Raw genomic sequence first — 13,223 nt, 5'->3', positions numbered from 1 at the left:
CCCCGGCCGCCGCGGCCCCTCACCATGAACTTCAGGGCCTTCTCCTGCAGCACGGCCTCGGCCGGGTCCATAGTCCTGCGCCGCCGCCGCCGCCAGGGCCGGGGCCAAGGCCGGCGCCGGGGCAGGGGCCGAGGCCGCCCCTTCCCTCAGTGCCAGGCCGCAGCCAGCGCAGACAGGAACCTGCGCTTCCCCGCGTCCCCCCCTCCACCTCGCCCCGCTGCCGGGGCAGCGCATGCGCCGCCCGCAGGCCCACGGGAAATGGAGTCCCCGGCCGCGCTGCCGGCAAGGGCCTGACCGGATCAGGAAAACTACAAGGCCCAGAAGTCTTCGCGGCCAGGGGCACGCCGGGAGCCGGCCGGCGCATGCGCCGCGGTCGGGGCGGGGGCTGATGGGAGTTGTAGTAGGGAGGGTCTGTGGCGGGTGTAACTCGAGGGCAGAGGCGAGGAGGGGACATGGCCGCGGGGAGGGGGGCGAGGGAGGCCCCTTGCCCGGGGGCCTCTGGGGCCTTCCAGCCTCAAACCTTCCCCGATGAGGCCTCGGCCCGGCTCCCAAGTCAGAGCCCTGCTCGGCTTTCAATTAGCATCTTCTGAGTGTGGCTAATTACCAGGGTGCCCCGGCACCTGAGAGCACGCACACGGCTGCTTACCCGCAATTTATGGCGCTGATAAGAGTTTCGCTAATTGTTTTGTTTTGCTGCAGTTGCGCTCGATGCCTGAGTGCGATTGATTTTTAAGTCAATTATTGCTTGTTTTAATACAGCCCCAAATACCATCTAAAATTAATCCTATGCACTGGCATATATGGATATATGGCATATATCCATATAGGTGGTACCAAAAGTGTTTGGTGTCTTAGTCTGGAGTGAAAGTTGGGTCGAATGGGTAAGTGTTGCTTCTTGGCAGGGGAATATGAAATTGGGAAACCTGCAACACTAGAATGGATCGAGTAGCCCTACATCAGCCCTGAGAGATACCCCTCTAAAACCTGCTGTAAAGACAATTCCTCACATGAACAACCTACCTCAGTGCTTCACCACCCTTACACTTAGATTTTTTTTCTCATAACAAAGCTAAATCTTATTTTCCCTGAAAATTACACCTATTTCTTTACTCTTCTCCGTTGTGTACCAGACAAGACCAACTTATTGTCAGTCATGGCTTCAAATCCTCTCATTTCTGTTAGTTTTGTCTAACCTCTGCCCAGTTTGCCTACACTTTTTACAGTGTGCCTGAAAGCTGAAGCCACCACAGATGGAGCAGCAGAGAGCAATTACTTCCTGTATCTTTAATACTGATTAAAACACCCCAATAAGTTTTACCTTTCTCTAAAACAAGCACAGCACTGACTCCTACTTCTTTTGTGACCATAAAACACTCACAATCTTTCCCTTGCTGCATTTATATATTTGACTCTGCATCTTAAGTGAGGTGCCTTCAATTTCTTCCTATTTAGAAGCCACAAACCGCAGCATTTGCTTGCCAACGTGCAACCTAAACCCATTCTCTTTGTTGCTGTTTGACCTATAAAGTACAGCTTCATGTTGCAGGAATGATACCAGCATCTCCTGATAATCAGAGCCAGGACCCATCTACCATCTGTTGCCAATTCTTATGAAATGACAGCAACCCTTCCCATATCTGGCATTTCCCATAACACTGCAGTGCTGACAAGTATGGGATCGATGCAACTGTGGGGATGAAAATTATTTTACAACAAAAAAGCATTCCTAGCCCTCATAACTGTAGGGAAAAAAAAGTAACCTTAAAATGATAAAGTTCATCTGTAAATAAATACATAATACTAAATGTTTTCCCCAAAGCATTTTGTTTTAATACATTTCATTATTCTGATGCACATGCTTCTGAACAGAGTATTTGATAAGAATAATGTTGCCAACTTTACCATATTTTTTCTCAGAGGACCTGAAGTTACATCAGGGCATGGGGCTTCTAGCTGCTGTGGTTTATAGAGGAAAGTCTAAAATGTGACCTGGCATTCATCCTGTGGTCCAGAAATATGAAACAAACAGGGGACCCTCAAACTCACCTTGTTTAAAAGGAACCTCAGGATTTCAAAGCCAGCTTCACAGATTTTGAGTCCTGGCTTGTGATTTCTGAGTGTCTGGGACTGGCAACACCAATCCGTTATCATAACCTGCACTGAGGCCAAAAGCCGAGAGCCAAGGATCGCCTCGCTGTGTTGTCGCATGGTATGAAATAAGGAGACAGTTCTTGTCTGCAAAACTCAGAGGCCAGTTTGCCATATTCTGTGCACCAGCCCTCTCCCTCATCTTCTTTAAACACACCTTCATACCTCTATTTCTATATAGGATGATCAGAGAGAAAAAGAAAAAAGAAGCAGAGAATAGGCCCATTACTGAATTCCTTGCAGGGACATGTGCCCTGGGTAGCATATCATAACCGAATGGCAGGAGTGTGTCCTCCATCAAATTACCCAGCACAGGTAACAGGGTAATGTGACCCCATGCAGGGGCCAGGGCTGAGTCGCTGCCTTTTCCTATCTGGTCACAATGCTAGGATTGGGAACATTCCCAGAGCAGTGGCTCAAGAGAAGGAGACAGGGATAACCTTATGTCCTCCCTCTAAAGTCCCAGGACGTAGAAATCTTCCAAAGAAGGCTTCCAGGTCACCAGGACATAGGCTGCTATTCCTGGACTGTCCCAGCCGTTCTCTTGGTCATCATACTTTAAGCTCAAACTCTAAATGGTGAAATGCCTGAAATGCTTGCTGTAATAGGCCTGGGCATTTTCCAGGCTGCTGACAGCACTAAAAACACTTACCACAATTATGTAAATAACAGTAATTACAATGAGTCCTATAATTACAAAGGGACAGCTCCTGTAACCGTGCTGGAGTTGGCTGGGGGCTGCTGGAGCTTGGGGCATGGCTGCTTGCATCTCCTCCCTGCAGGCATGATGCAGTTGGCTGGGATGTAAATGGATCCTTTCTGTAGCAGCGTGAAGGGCTCAAGGGCTTTGATTGCCTGGTTTGTTTGTCAATAATATTTGATGCTAGCTTAATTGTAGGAAAATTGAAATGTGTAATGTTTCAGTACTAGATACCACCATCCCAAAGCCCTTTAGGCTGATTGATCTATCTGGATTGTAACTTATAGGGGTTAACTTCGCTGGGTCATGAAAAGCACAGACTTGTAGTGGAGCCAAAATGATAGTCAGTGTTTAGGTACTGGACTTGACCTTGAAGTCAAGGAAGACAAGGAAGAAGAGAGGAACTCAGTTATTCTCTTATACAACCATCAGGATCCCACAGTGCAGGGTGAGCACAGAGAGGCAAGGGAACAGTCTCTGCCACAGAACATTGCAATTTATGTGTGGGTTATGAGGCAGTATGTAGCACAGAGAGGCCGAGGAAGTAATCAGAGAGGCAGTGTTTGACCTGACAACACTCAGCACTGAGCATAATGCCTTAACACTTGAACCTTGCCTGGATTTCCTGCATTGACAGCCCAGCTTTGTGGCCCGTTCCCACCAAGGGCTGCTCATTGCAACCAGTCGGCCGGTTCTGTGCTCCACCAGCTTGCCGTGTCTGGTGTGTCCCAGAGCAGGAAAATGGCCACGCTGCTGAGCTGTGACATCTACCAAAGGCCAAGGCCAAAGATCCCTGCTACAGCCCTGTGCTGTTGAGGCACCCTCATCATGCAGAAGGAGTAGAGACACTGGAGAGGTCTACAGTGTGTGAGGTAGAGGGAAGGTACACCTCAAGTTCAGCAAATTTTTAACCAATTAAATAACATTTCATTTGGATTGCAGGAACAAAGAGTCAGATATGTGTGGCGAGTGCTGACACTCTATGACCTGGCCAGCTCCCCTTACCCCCCCCCCCATTCAGCTAAGATCATATTCTTCCCTTCCTGCCCTAAACACCCTTGCTACAGTGTCTGTTGCATGAAGCAAGCCAGATAGCACACAGGGAGCTTCCAGATGAAGGATGCTACCTAACAGTAAAGATATTACTGTGATTATTTTTGCAATAGCATATTGCTCTGTGCATTCTAGACTCTGCGGACCACATCCACGCCTGGTGTAACGCCATGTTAATTTGCTGTGGCAATCATTAATTGGGTAAGGAACAGCTGGTGCTTTGCTTTAAGTGAAGCAGATTGGGTCAGTAAGTAACTGTTTGGTTAAACGATGTACAGCAGGTACAGCCCTGCCTCTTCGGCACTCCAGAGGGGTTTCACTTCTTGTCCCAGTGACCCTTGGAGGAAGCAGCAAGATTTGGCCATGAAGCATTAGGGAGCTTTAATCAGTGCAGTTCCTTTGGGCATTATTGCCTGAAATTTAATATTTTGAATAATAAAGGATTATTTTAAATTAAATTTGTGGGCTCACCATCTGTGTGTGTTTGGCCTTGTTTTCCTCTGCTTTGGCAGTCTCTTGGCTTTTTTCTTTCCAAGTTGCAACAAAAGAGGAAAGGAAGAGAAAGGAGGGGAAACTACCAGTGTAGGAACCTTTTGCTATTCCCTTTGCCCTGCAAGATCTTTGCGGCCGCAGCAGCCTTTGATATGGGTGTGTTGCACAACACTGAACACCCCAACAAAGCTCAGTGGAGTAAGAGCTCACGAGCGGGAGAAGCAGCCAAGCACGAGACAGGGATGCAGCACCCAGAACACGGCAAGACCACAGAATATGAAGTATGTTTGCTCTGGGGCTGGACAGGACAGTACCCATCATCTGGTACTAGTGAGGGGTGTGAAGACGCTGACATGGAGGGGATAAGTTAGATGTCCAGGTATGGAGAGTGGTTGCTTTAGACTGACTCAATAGTGCCTGGAGAGAGAGGCTTGTCCTCAGATGAGTCAGGCTATGGATTCACATTACGAGTTGAGCTGAATTCACACCTTATGCTGCTGCAAAGGGGCAATGCATCCCCTCTCCCACCTCTGCCGGGCCACCTGCTTCCACCTCACACCTTGAGCTAGCTCTGATGCTCATTTGCCAGCATGGTGAGCTGTTTTAATTTGCTACAGTGGCAGAAAAATAACAAACAGGGAATACAAACTAAATGCTTCTTTGTTGGCGAGTCGAATTGGCTTTTCTTGTGATCAGACAAATGCCAGAGCTAGTGCGAGGGAGGGTGGGGATTGCACCTGAGGCCGGGGAGGAGAGGATGAGATTGGTCCCTTTCCGCGATGGGGAGCTGCTGATTCAGCAGGTACCAGGTGAATAACCCCACATCTTTGCCCAGCCAGGGGCCTGCTGACCACCCTGGGGATAAGGAGCTCTCCCTGTTTGCAGAGCACCATCACTGCTATTGGAGATGCTGGACAGTCAAGGCAGAGAGCTGCAGGATGTCTTGAGAAAGCCAAAATCCTGGGAGGTGGGGCTCATGGCAGGAATCCTCAGCATCCGCGCCGAGCCCTGGGCTGCCCTGCCAGGCTGTGCACATACATGGGTCCATATAGAAACATGCACACCCCAACTCGCAGCCTGCCTGGTCCCAGGCTCAGGCCCCCACGCACGAAGCTGAGCGCTGCTTTACCTCCAAACGCAGCTGCTTTGCTGGCTGAGGCCTGGCCGCCGCCCCGCACGCCTGTGCCGCCGGGACCCATCCGCGCGTTTGCAGCACCTTCTGGCAGCCTGTCCTTGAAACGGCAGCAACGATGAATTCATCAGGCCTCTGGCAAATGCGAGAGCCTTGGAAGCATCACCGGGGGGTTCAGCGTTGCTATTTGAAATGGTGGGAAAGGGGGAAGAAAGATTTCTTTTTATTAAGATGAAAAACAAACCCAAACCACCAAGCCTGACCCAACAGAACAAAAACAACCCCAACAAGTCCCTCGTAGTCAGAAAAGCCTTTTAAAACCTCATGAATATTTAGCTTGTCCTCATGTAAAATATATGACTTTGTGTAAGGATCAGGCAAAGGAGGTGCATGATTTTTTTCTGATTTATGGACCCAGCAACGGATTATTCATAGCAGAGCAGCTGTGTGGAAAGATTCATCCACTGCAAAATGTGATTGTACATCAGGCAGTGTGAGGGAACAGAGCTATGACTAATGGCTACTTTACATATAAATGAGAAGGTTTGCGCTAGGAACTGTAAAAAAAAATACAATCGCTCAGCTGACGGGCCTGGGCTCTTTATCGCAAGCGCTGCACAGGGGCTGGGGAGAGACAGGAACAAGCCTGCCTGAAGGCGCTGGCTTCCTTCACATCCTCCAACATGCAATAAATAAGGCAACAGCAGTGGAGGCATCCAAGGGCCAAATTTGTTGCTGGTGTCAGTCCACAGGCTGCAATGGGGGAAAGCAGAGGTGGCTTTCGCTGGCTCCCTGACTCAGATGCCCTCGGAAATCCCTTCTGGCCAGGCTGGGGCAGACCCCTGTTTTGAGCTCCACTGTGCTCAAAGGCAGAAGGGCTGAGGGCCAGGGCTCGCGCGAGCCCTGGTGGCCGATGCAGCGCTGGCATAAGCCCTTTGCTTCCCCTCCCTGCTGTGCTCCCTCCCCCCTGCTTGCTCCTCTATCCGAGACGGGTTGTCTAGACGTTGCAGATGTGGACAGATGTTGGGGCTGTAATTTATAACAATGGCCTCCAGAAGGCAATTCCAATTTGTTTCGCTAAAGCTTTAAGTTACAGGCAGCAAGATCTCCTGTAAATACTCTTGACTTACATAGTAACTACATAAGACAGTTTGCCTGGTGAATGCCCGCTCGCCACAGTGATTATCGCTTTCCCCACGCCTCGGAGGGTTGGGGAGGGCCGGGGAGGGCCGTTATGGTTCGCAGGTCCAAAAAGCAATCGCCCTCCAACAGGGACGCTGTATCTGCGAGCGACCGGAGTTACAGGCGCTGGTGGCTGCACACCTGGTTCAGATGTCCCTTCTCCAGCACCATTCATCTGCTCAGGTGAGGGGGAGGGGGGATTCAACCCCACACAGCCAACCCCCATAGCGCTGTCCTCCTCAGGGTGCATGTCCCCATTGCTCTGAGCCTGAAGGACAATTTGGAAAAGTGAATTTTCCAGATGGAGGAGAATTCTCCTTTTGCCCTCAGGAGATGTTTCCCTCATGGACCCCTTTAAAGGCAACGGGAAACCACAGGGAACGTCACGCACAGCCTTGGGCCATCCTTGAGCTCCTGTCAGCCAGGTTTGGGGCAGCTTGGCATAGGCACTGCAAATCCTTCTCCCTGCATCGGACACTGCTGAATATCCCAAATTCGCTACCTCCTGCTGCTCTAATCCTCCTGTGAAAGGTGACCATGGTTGCAGCTTTGCAAACCTGGGCAGATACGACTGAAGGACATATTGACAGCAATGATCCTGTGTCCAGGAGGGAGGAGAAGAGGTCACCAGGGAGGAGTGGAGGTACACCAAATGGCTTATACCCTTCTGCCAGTCAAGGCCTGCTGGCCAGGGGCACTTCTGACAGGGGAGAGGGTATTTCTCCAACATTGTCTCAAAGGACCCACAGTTCCTCTGCTTGGTTTCAACACAGCGCTTACATTTTTTGCAGGGTTGGAGGAAATGGAGCAGGAACCCTTGGCAATGATTTGCTCACGCAGTCAAGTCCATGCAGAGGTTGTTCCTAAACCAAGCAGCACAGACATTTTTCACTGCTTCTACAGGGCACTAAGGTACTCTGCAGCAACTATATCAGTACACAGGTGCATGTGTATCTAGGGAGCTGTGTGCTGAACTAAAGCCACTCTAGCAACCCCTCATAAATTTGCAAAAGCTGGCACTGATGTGCAGCAGCCAGACAGGCCCCAGAGATCCCACCCCATGGCAAATTCAACTGTGCTAGGTGCAGTGAGAACGTAAAGTAGATTGCTCTGCCCTGGAGAACTAGCAAACTCGTGACTGCTTCAGACTTTTTGACTTCCACATGTGCTAGGCTGTCTGTCCTGCTGACCTCTGTGGCCTGGACATCATACTAGCATTAATCTGCAGAAAAGCTCAGTGTGGGCAAGATCACAAAAGAACAGACATAAGGTTGTATCTTGTGACCTACACATCTGGAGACTGGGGTATAGCACACAGCTGAAATCCCACCCTCAGGAGTCCCAGCACAGGGCTCCAACCAAGAAGAATGTTTAAAATATATATGTATATATTTCAAAGGATCCTGCAGTGTGCTGTACACAAGTACAACAAGGCTGCAAAGAGTTGAACCTTGGAAATTCCTGGTTCTCATCTGTTCAGAGGTGAGAGTTAGAGCACAGCCAGCCACCAGGGCAATTTCACCCACAAAGTGAGGTTGCAGAGACAGAAGACTTTGCAAAGCTTAACAGCCACAAAGTGCTTCGATTAAATTCTGTTCCTGTGATGTCTGGATTTCAAAATGCCCTCCCTTTGGATTTGCAATTGAAAGTCTGTGGCCACGTGCCATCCCAGGAGAGTCTGCAAAGAGAAACCCACTGGCCTCCCAGATGGGTAGGAGCAGAAAGCAAACCAGCACTTCATGGAGTTTGTCACTTTTGTTCCACAGTCCTGTAATTAAAGCAATGGTAAAAGGTAGTTTTCAGGATTTGGGCCAAATTAAAGTCTTCTGTTCCCAACCCCCAAAAGTTTAATTTTAGATTTAATAAAACATTTAATTTGAAGCAATATATCTTAATTTGGGTGGAAGCAATTTTTAAAATTAAAGTAAATAAAGTAATAAATTATTTAGGGTTGTTCTTTAATTTGGAAGTTTTGTTTTCAGCTGAGCAGTCAGCCAAATTCAAGGTGAAACTCAAATGTCTCCATGAGCCCACATTTACCTTGGTCAGCAAATAAAATATTTGCTACCTGTTTCAGCTGTGTCAGGCAGGAGAGGGTCTCACCAGAGGGGGTCAGCCCAAATGAACCAGCTCCTGGCTCATTTTGCAGCCACAAAGGCACATTTCCATGTTGCTTTGCACCATGGGAAGATCAGTGCTGTGAAGGGGCAAAAGCACTGGGGCTAATTCTGCAGGCAGCATCTGTCTGAGCCGGAGATCATGGGGTGGGTTCATCCATGGGGATCAGACTGAGGTCACTCAGCACCCTGACTGACAGTGTGGGACTGAGAGCAAATTAGCACCCTGGTCCCTGTAGCATGAGAAACCAGAGCAGGCCACTCAAATCCAGGATACTCTCCCCAAATCTGTATGTAAGCTGCAAATCACCTGGCCACACGCTGTGCAGCCCCTGCTGAGCCCTGGGCTGTGATGAGCATGCCAGGTCTGTCCTGACCCTGCCCTGGGAGAAAACCCAGCAGGTTTTTGTGGTGCAAGTGACTGGGTCAGAGCAGGAGGGACAGGATCTGCATCTCCCTTGCTCACACAGCTGCATGCACCAAACCAGTTTGTGCTTCCAGAGTAAGACACACCCAAATACTGCTTTTCTGGAGCCATTTCAGAACTGTACCCTTCCCAACCCTGCCTCTCCAGAGCCTTAGTGGGATCCTACCTACTGGTGATGGACAAAGGGGCCAAGGTTGGGCCGGATAGATCCGCCTGAGGAAGCGAACCAGCCCGAGCTTGCCCCTTCACCAGGCAGGTGGTGGGGTGGCACAGCCACAGGACCAGCCTGCCATCAGCAAGCGGTCACCCCAGCTCTGAGCAGCCAGGTACCCGCCAGCCCCCAGCACACATGGGGCGAGCAGCACCGTTTCTGGGGGGGCTGGACAGCTCCCCTCCCCAGCTTGCTCAAGCAGTTCCAATTAAACCCAGTGGAATTCAATCTCTTACTCTTAATAAACTTCCCTGTTTCCTTGCCAGCTCCCCTCTGGACACTGAGACGCTATTACTCCAAACACAACAGGAAAGGGCTATTTTTTCTGCAAACTTTCTGACTGAAGAGGCAAGCACGATCCCCCCTAGCAGGATCCGAGCCATTAGGATCCATGAAAATTAACTGCAAATAAACATTGGGGGGGGGGGGACAGGGCTGCTGAGCAGAAGCAGAAGGGACATGCGCACACGCTTCCCAAGACAGGCAAATGCCCATGGTTGCTGACTGCTGTGTGCCAGCACATGGGGTCCAACATGAAGATGGTCACTTATGTTTTGCCGTGAGCACATGGATCTCCAGGGATGCTGCCCCTTATCCATGTACCACCACAGGTCCCTTCACACGCATCCCAGGCATGTAATTACAGGAGGGAGGGGAGGATTAATGGGGCTGTAGCCCCTTCCCCATCGCTAGCACCACTCAACATAGCATGCAGGTTCAAGGATACAGGGGAACTGTACAGCCCCCCTCCTCCAGACTGGCCACATCCATCCTGGAGTCCTCATCCCCATGTGCTGTGTCTCCATTGCACAGACCCAGAAGATTAATACAGCCATCTCCCCCTTCCCAAAGCCCTGGTCGCAGCTTTGCAAGGCAGGAGCCTCTTCCTCTGCTCTCCTCTCTGACAGATGCCTCAGAGCCCGGGGCCGCAGTTAAGGTGACAAGATTCAGCAATTCTTTATGAACATTTCATTCCCGCTCGCTACACGACGTAAATTAGATGGTGTGTTACATTCGGGCAAGAAGCACGATATGTCACTGTGGCGCCGGCCCATTGGATGGAGAGGCTAATCCTGCCGTGAATTTCATTACTGCTTTTATGCCGTCGGAATTAGCTCAGTGACAGCGAGCCTGATTGTCTTTCACTAGAGGTTTGCGGGGTGCAGGAAGGCTTCCTCCCCGATGGGAGCACTACGGAGTGACCCCCATGCCGCAGCCCCCGATTGCACCTGTGCCAAGGGAGGGAGGGAGCAGTGTCCAGCTTGTGGGGAGGCTTAAGGTTCTTCCCACCTGCCAGGGGGATAAATAAGGCTGAAGGAGCCCCCTCGCATGAGGAGCTGGGCTGTCAGTGATCCCCTCCCCACAACGGCAGGGCAGTGTGTCCCCCCTCTTACCTGTACATGCACACACACAGTTACCCTGCGGATGCTCTTCTCACTGCAATGGATTTTTCTCCCAGCACACACCACAGCAAGTACCAACACCCAAAACCCAAAGCTCAGACCGAGAGCCAGGGACACAGCCCCAGCCTTTGGCTGGAGAGGCCAACCCAAGGGCTGCAATCCCAGCTGTGGCTGAGGGTGCTGGGCCTGACACAGCCCTCATAGGAGTCTCAGTGCTTGGTGGTTTTGTGCCCCTGGCTAGGGTAAAAGGAGGTGAAGGAGATGCAGAGTGCAGTGCCTTGCCATAACTCCCCGGTGGGCTCCCCATGCACTGGTGTTCAGGCTCCATGTGGCTGAGCTGTCTCCCTTGAGGTGTCCCCACAGATGGTCCCAGGAGTCCAGGTGAGTCAGACCAAGCCTTGACTTTAGGTTGAGTGAAGCTGGATGAGTTGAGCCCATCCTGTTATGTAGGGATGGGAACAGGATAGGTAACATGGTACCTATCTCCTCCATTAGAGCCACTGCTGATCAGAAAGCAAGACCAGAAACACACAGAAAGCCCCCAAACAGCCAGCATTTGCCTAAGGCGAGATTGCCAAGTGGTTACAGATACCAGAGGGATGTCTTCAACCAAGGGATGTCAGTGAGCAATTTGGCAACACCCAGAGAGGCCAAGTGAAACATTCTCATGGGGCTGGGTGCAAGTGCTTGCTGTGTCCACATAGCTAGCTCCGTTTTGTTCTGTCCCTGACACAACAAGGAGTCTCAGAAACATGCCATATACACAGTAAGCCACCCCCCAGACCCAGCTGTCAGGGATCCCCTGAGCCTGGCCACTGTGTTTCATAAACCCCACAGCACCTCTCTCCTGAATCTAGCTCCTGGAAAGCCTTTCTCCTTCAGGTTGTGCACTGTGGCCGTGACATCCCCAGTCCATTCCTCTCTTCATTTCCATTTCTTCTGTCCCCTCTGCCCATCCCTGGTTTTGCACCTCCACCAGCCTCCCTTTGCTCCCTCTTTCCCAAGTTTAGGTGCCCCCATCCACTTAACCAGCAAACACACACGTGCAGGCCTGTGCCTGCTCACGTCTTACTGAAGCACTTGGCTTTTCTCCCGGTGCCTCCCAGTGCTGCTGCCATTTACAGGGTTTAAAATGTCAGTGTGATGCCCTCCGGGGGTCCAGAGGAGATTAAGCTGCAAAACACTTGAAGGTTGCAGATGACGTTGGTGATGGGCTGCCAGGCTGATCCAATCGGTTCTGTGCCCTAGCACAAGTTCAGAGAAAAAAAAAATTGCAGGAACAGGGACAGAACAATTGATCATCACTGCCTACCATCCCAGCATGTCCCCAGGGCTCAGGCAACAGGGCTGCTTTTCTGCACAGCTCCAGCCTCCCTGTGCAATGCTGGGCTCATCAGGGAAACCACCAGGCCTGGAAACAGAGGTCCCCACTGCAACCCTCCAGCGCTGCATACAGCCACTGGAAAAATGCTCAGACTGCTTTAAAGCCAAAGCACCTGCAGGAAAACACTGTCAAAGCACTCCTGGGAGGAAGGTCTAAGTATGCAGCAGCTTTGAAAATGCTCTGTACCACCAGGATAGATCCCTTTGCTCTTTCTGGCTGTCCTGGTGTCTTGTGGTCCCTAAGGCAGTCACCTTTGGGTGATTCAATGCTCAAAGCACCAGTTCACTATTCACTTAAGAATATCACCCAGCCCTGTTTGCCTAGGTTGCCCTGCACAAGCATTTCATGGAGGAAAAAAAAAATCCTTCCCCCAAGCAGGAGAGCTCTGATCTACAGCTGGCAGAGGACCATTTCCCACCTATTGGGAGTCAAACCCAGCTGGCTGGGGTGTAGCCAAAGGGCAAGTTAGATTTGAAACCCATTCCTAAGGGTGCACCCGAGAGCAGTAATGGTCTGACTATATGTTACATACTTTGAAAGTTCTGGCAAGAAACCCAGAGAGATGGTAATACTGAGACCTGCTCTGGGCCTTTTGCGCCCCCATTCTAGCTCTCAGGGCCACGAGGATGCATTGCCTTAATGCACATCTATTAGTCAAAGTGCTCTCCCCTTAGGTAAGCACTCTGGGAAGCTTGCCTAGTCCCTCGCAGTAATACTCCATTAGCCCTTCACTCTAAATCTAATTAGGGGGAGGAGGAGTGGGAGGGGATGGGGAAGAAGGGGAGGAAGTTAACAAACCGATTTGGGATGATGAACAACATAAGAGGTCCATCAAAGAGAGGAAAAAAGAAAAAAAGCAGCCAAATCTCAGATGTTTGCAGGATAAGTGCCTGAAAGGTACAGAGGAACAAGGCGCAGGAGGAAAGGGCTCCCAACTCTCACCCAGCCTGGGGTAACTCCAAGGAGAGGGCAAG

General features: G+C 50.7%; 1 protein-coding gene across 12 annotated transcripts in view; it reads right to left on the bottom strand.

Annotated features, from left to right (window-relative positions):
- Positions 1-191, bottom strand: part of BTRC (beta-transducin repeat containing E3 ubiquitin protein ligase) — a 119,689-nt gene extending 119,498 nt beyond the window's left edge. For all 12 annotated transcript variants that reach the window (XM_026069509.1, XM_026069513.1, XM_026069512.1 and 9 more), the window contains exon 1: positions 24-191. In XM_026069509.1, the coding sequence (XP_025925294.1) occupies positions 24-71 (48 nt within the window). In that variant the 5' untranslated portion in view covers positions 72-191. The remainder of the gene's footprint in view (positions 1-23) is intronic.
- Between the last annotated feature and the right edge of the window lie 13,032 nt (positions 192-13,223).

The sequence above is a fragment of the Apteryx rowi genome, unplaced genomic scaffold (genome assembly GCF_003343035.1).
Source record: "Apteryx rowi isolate R43461 unplaced genomic scaffold, aptRow1 scaffold_3, whole genome shotgun sequence".
Taxonomy (NCBI): Eukaryota; Metazoa; Chordata; class Aves; order Apterygiformes; family Apterygidae; genus Apteryx; species Apteryx rowi.
This window is presented reverse-complemented; position numbering and strand designations above follow the sequence as displayed.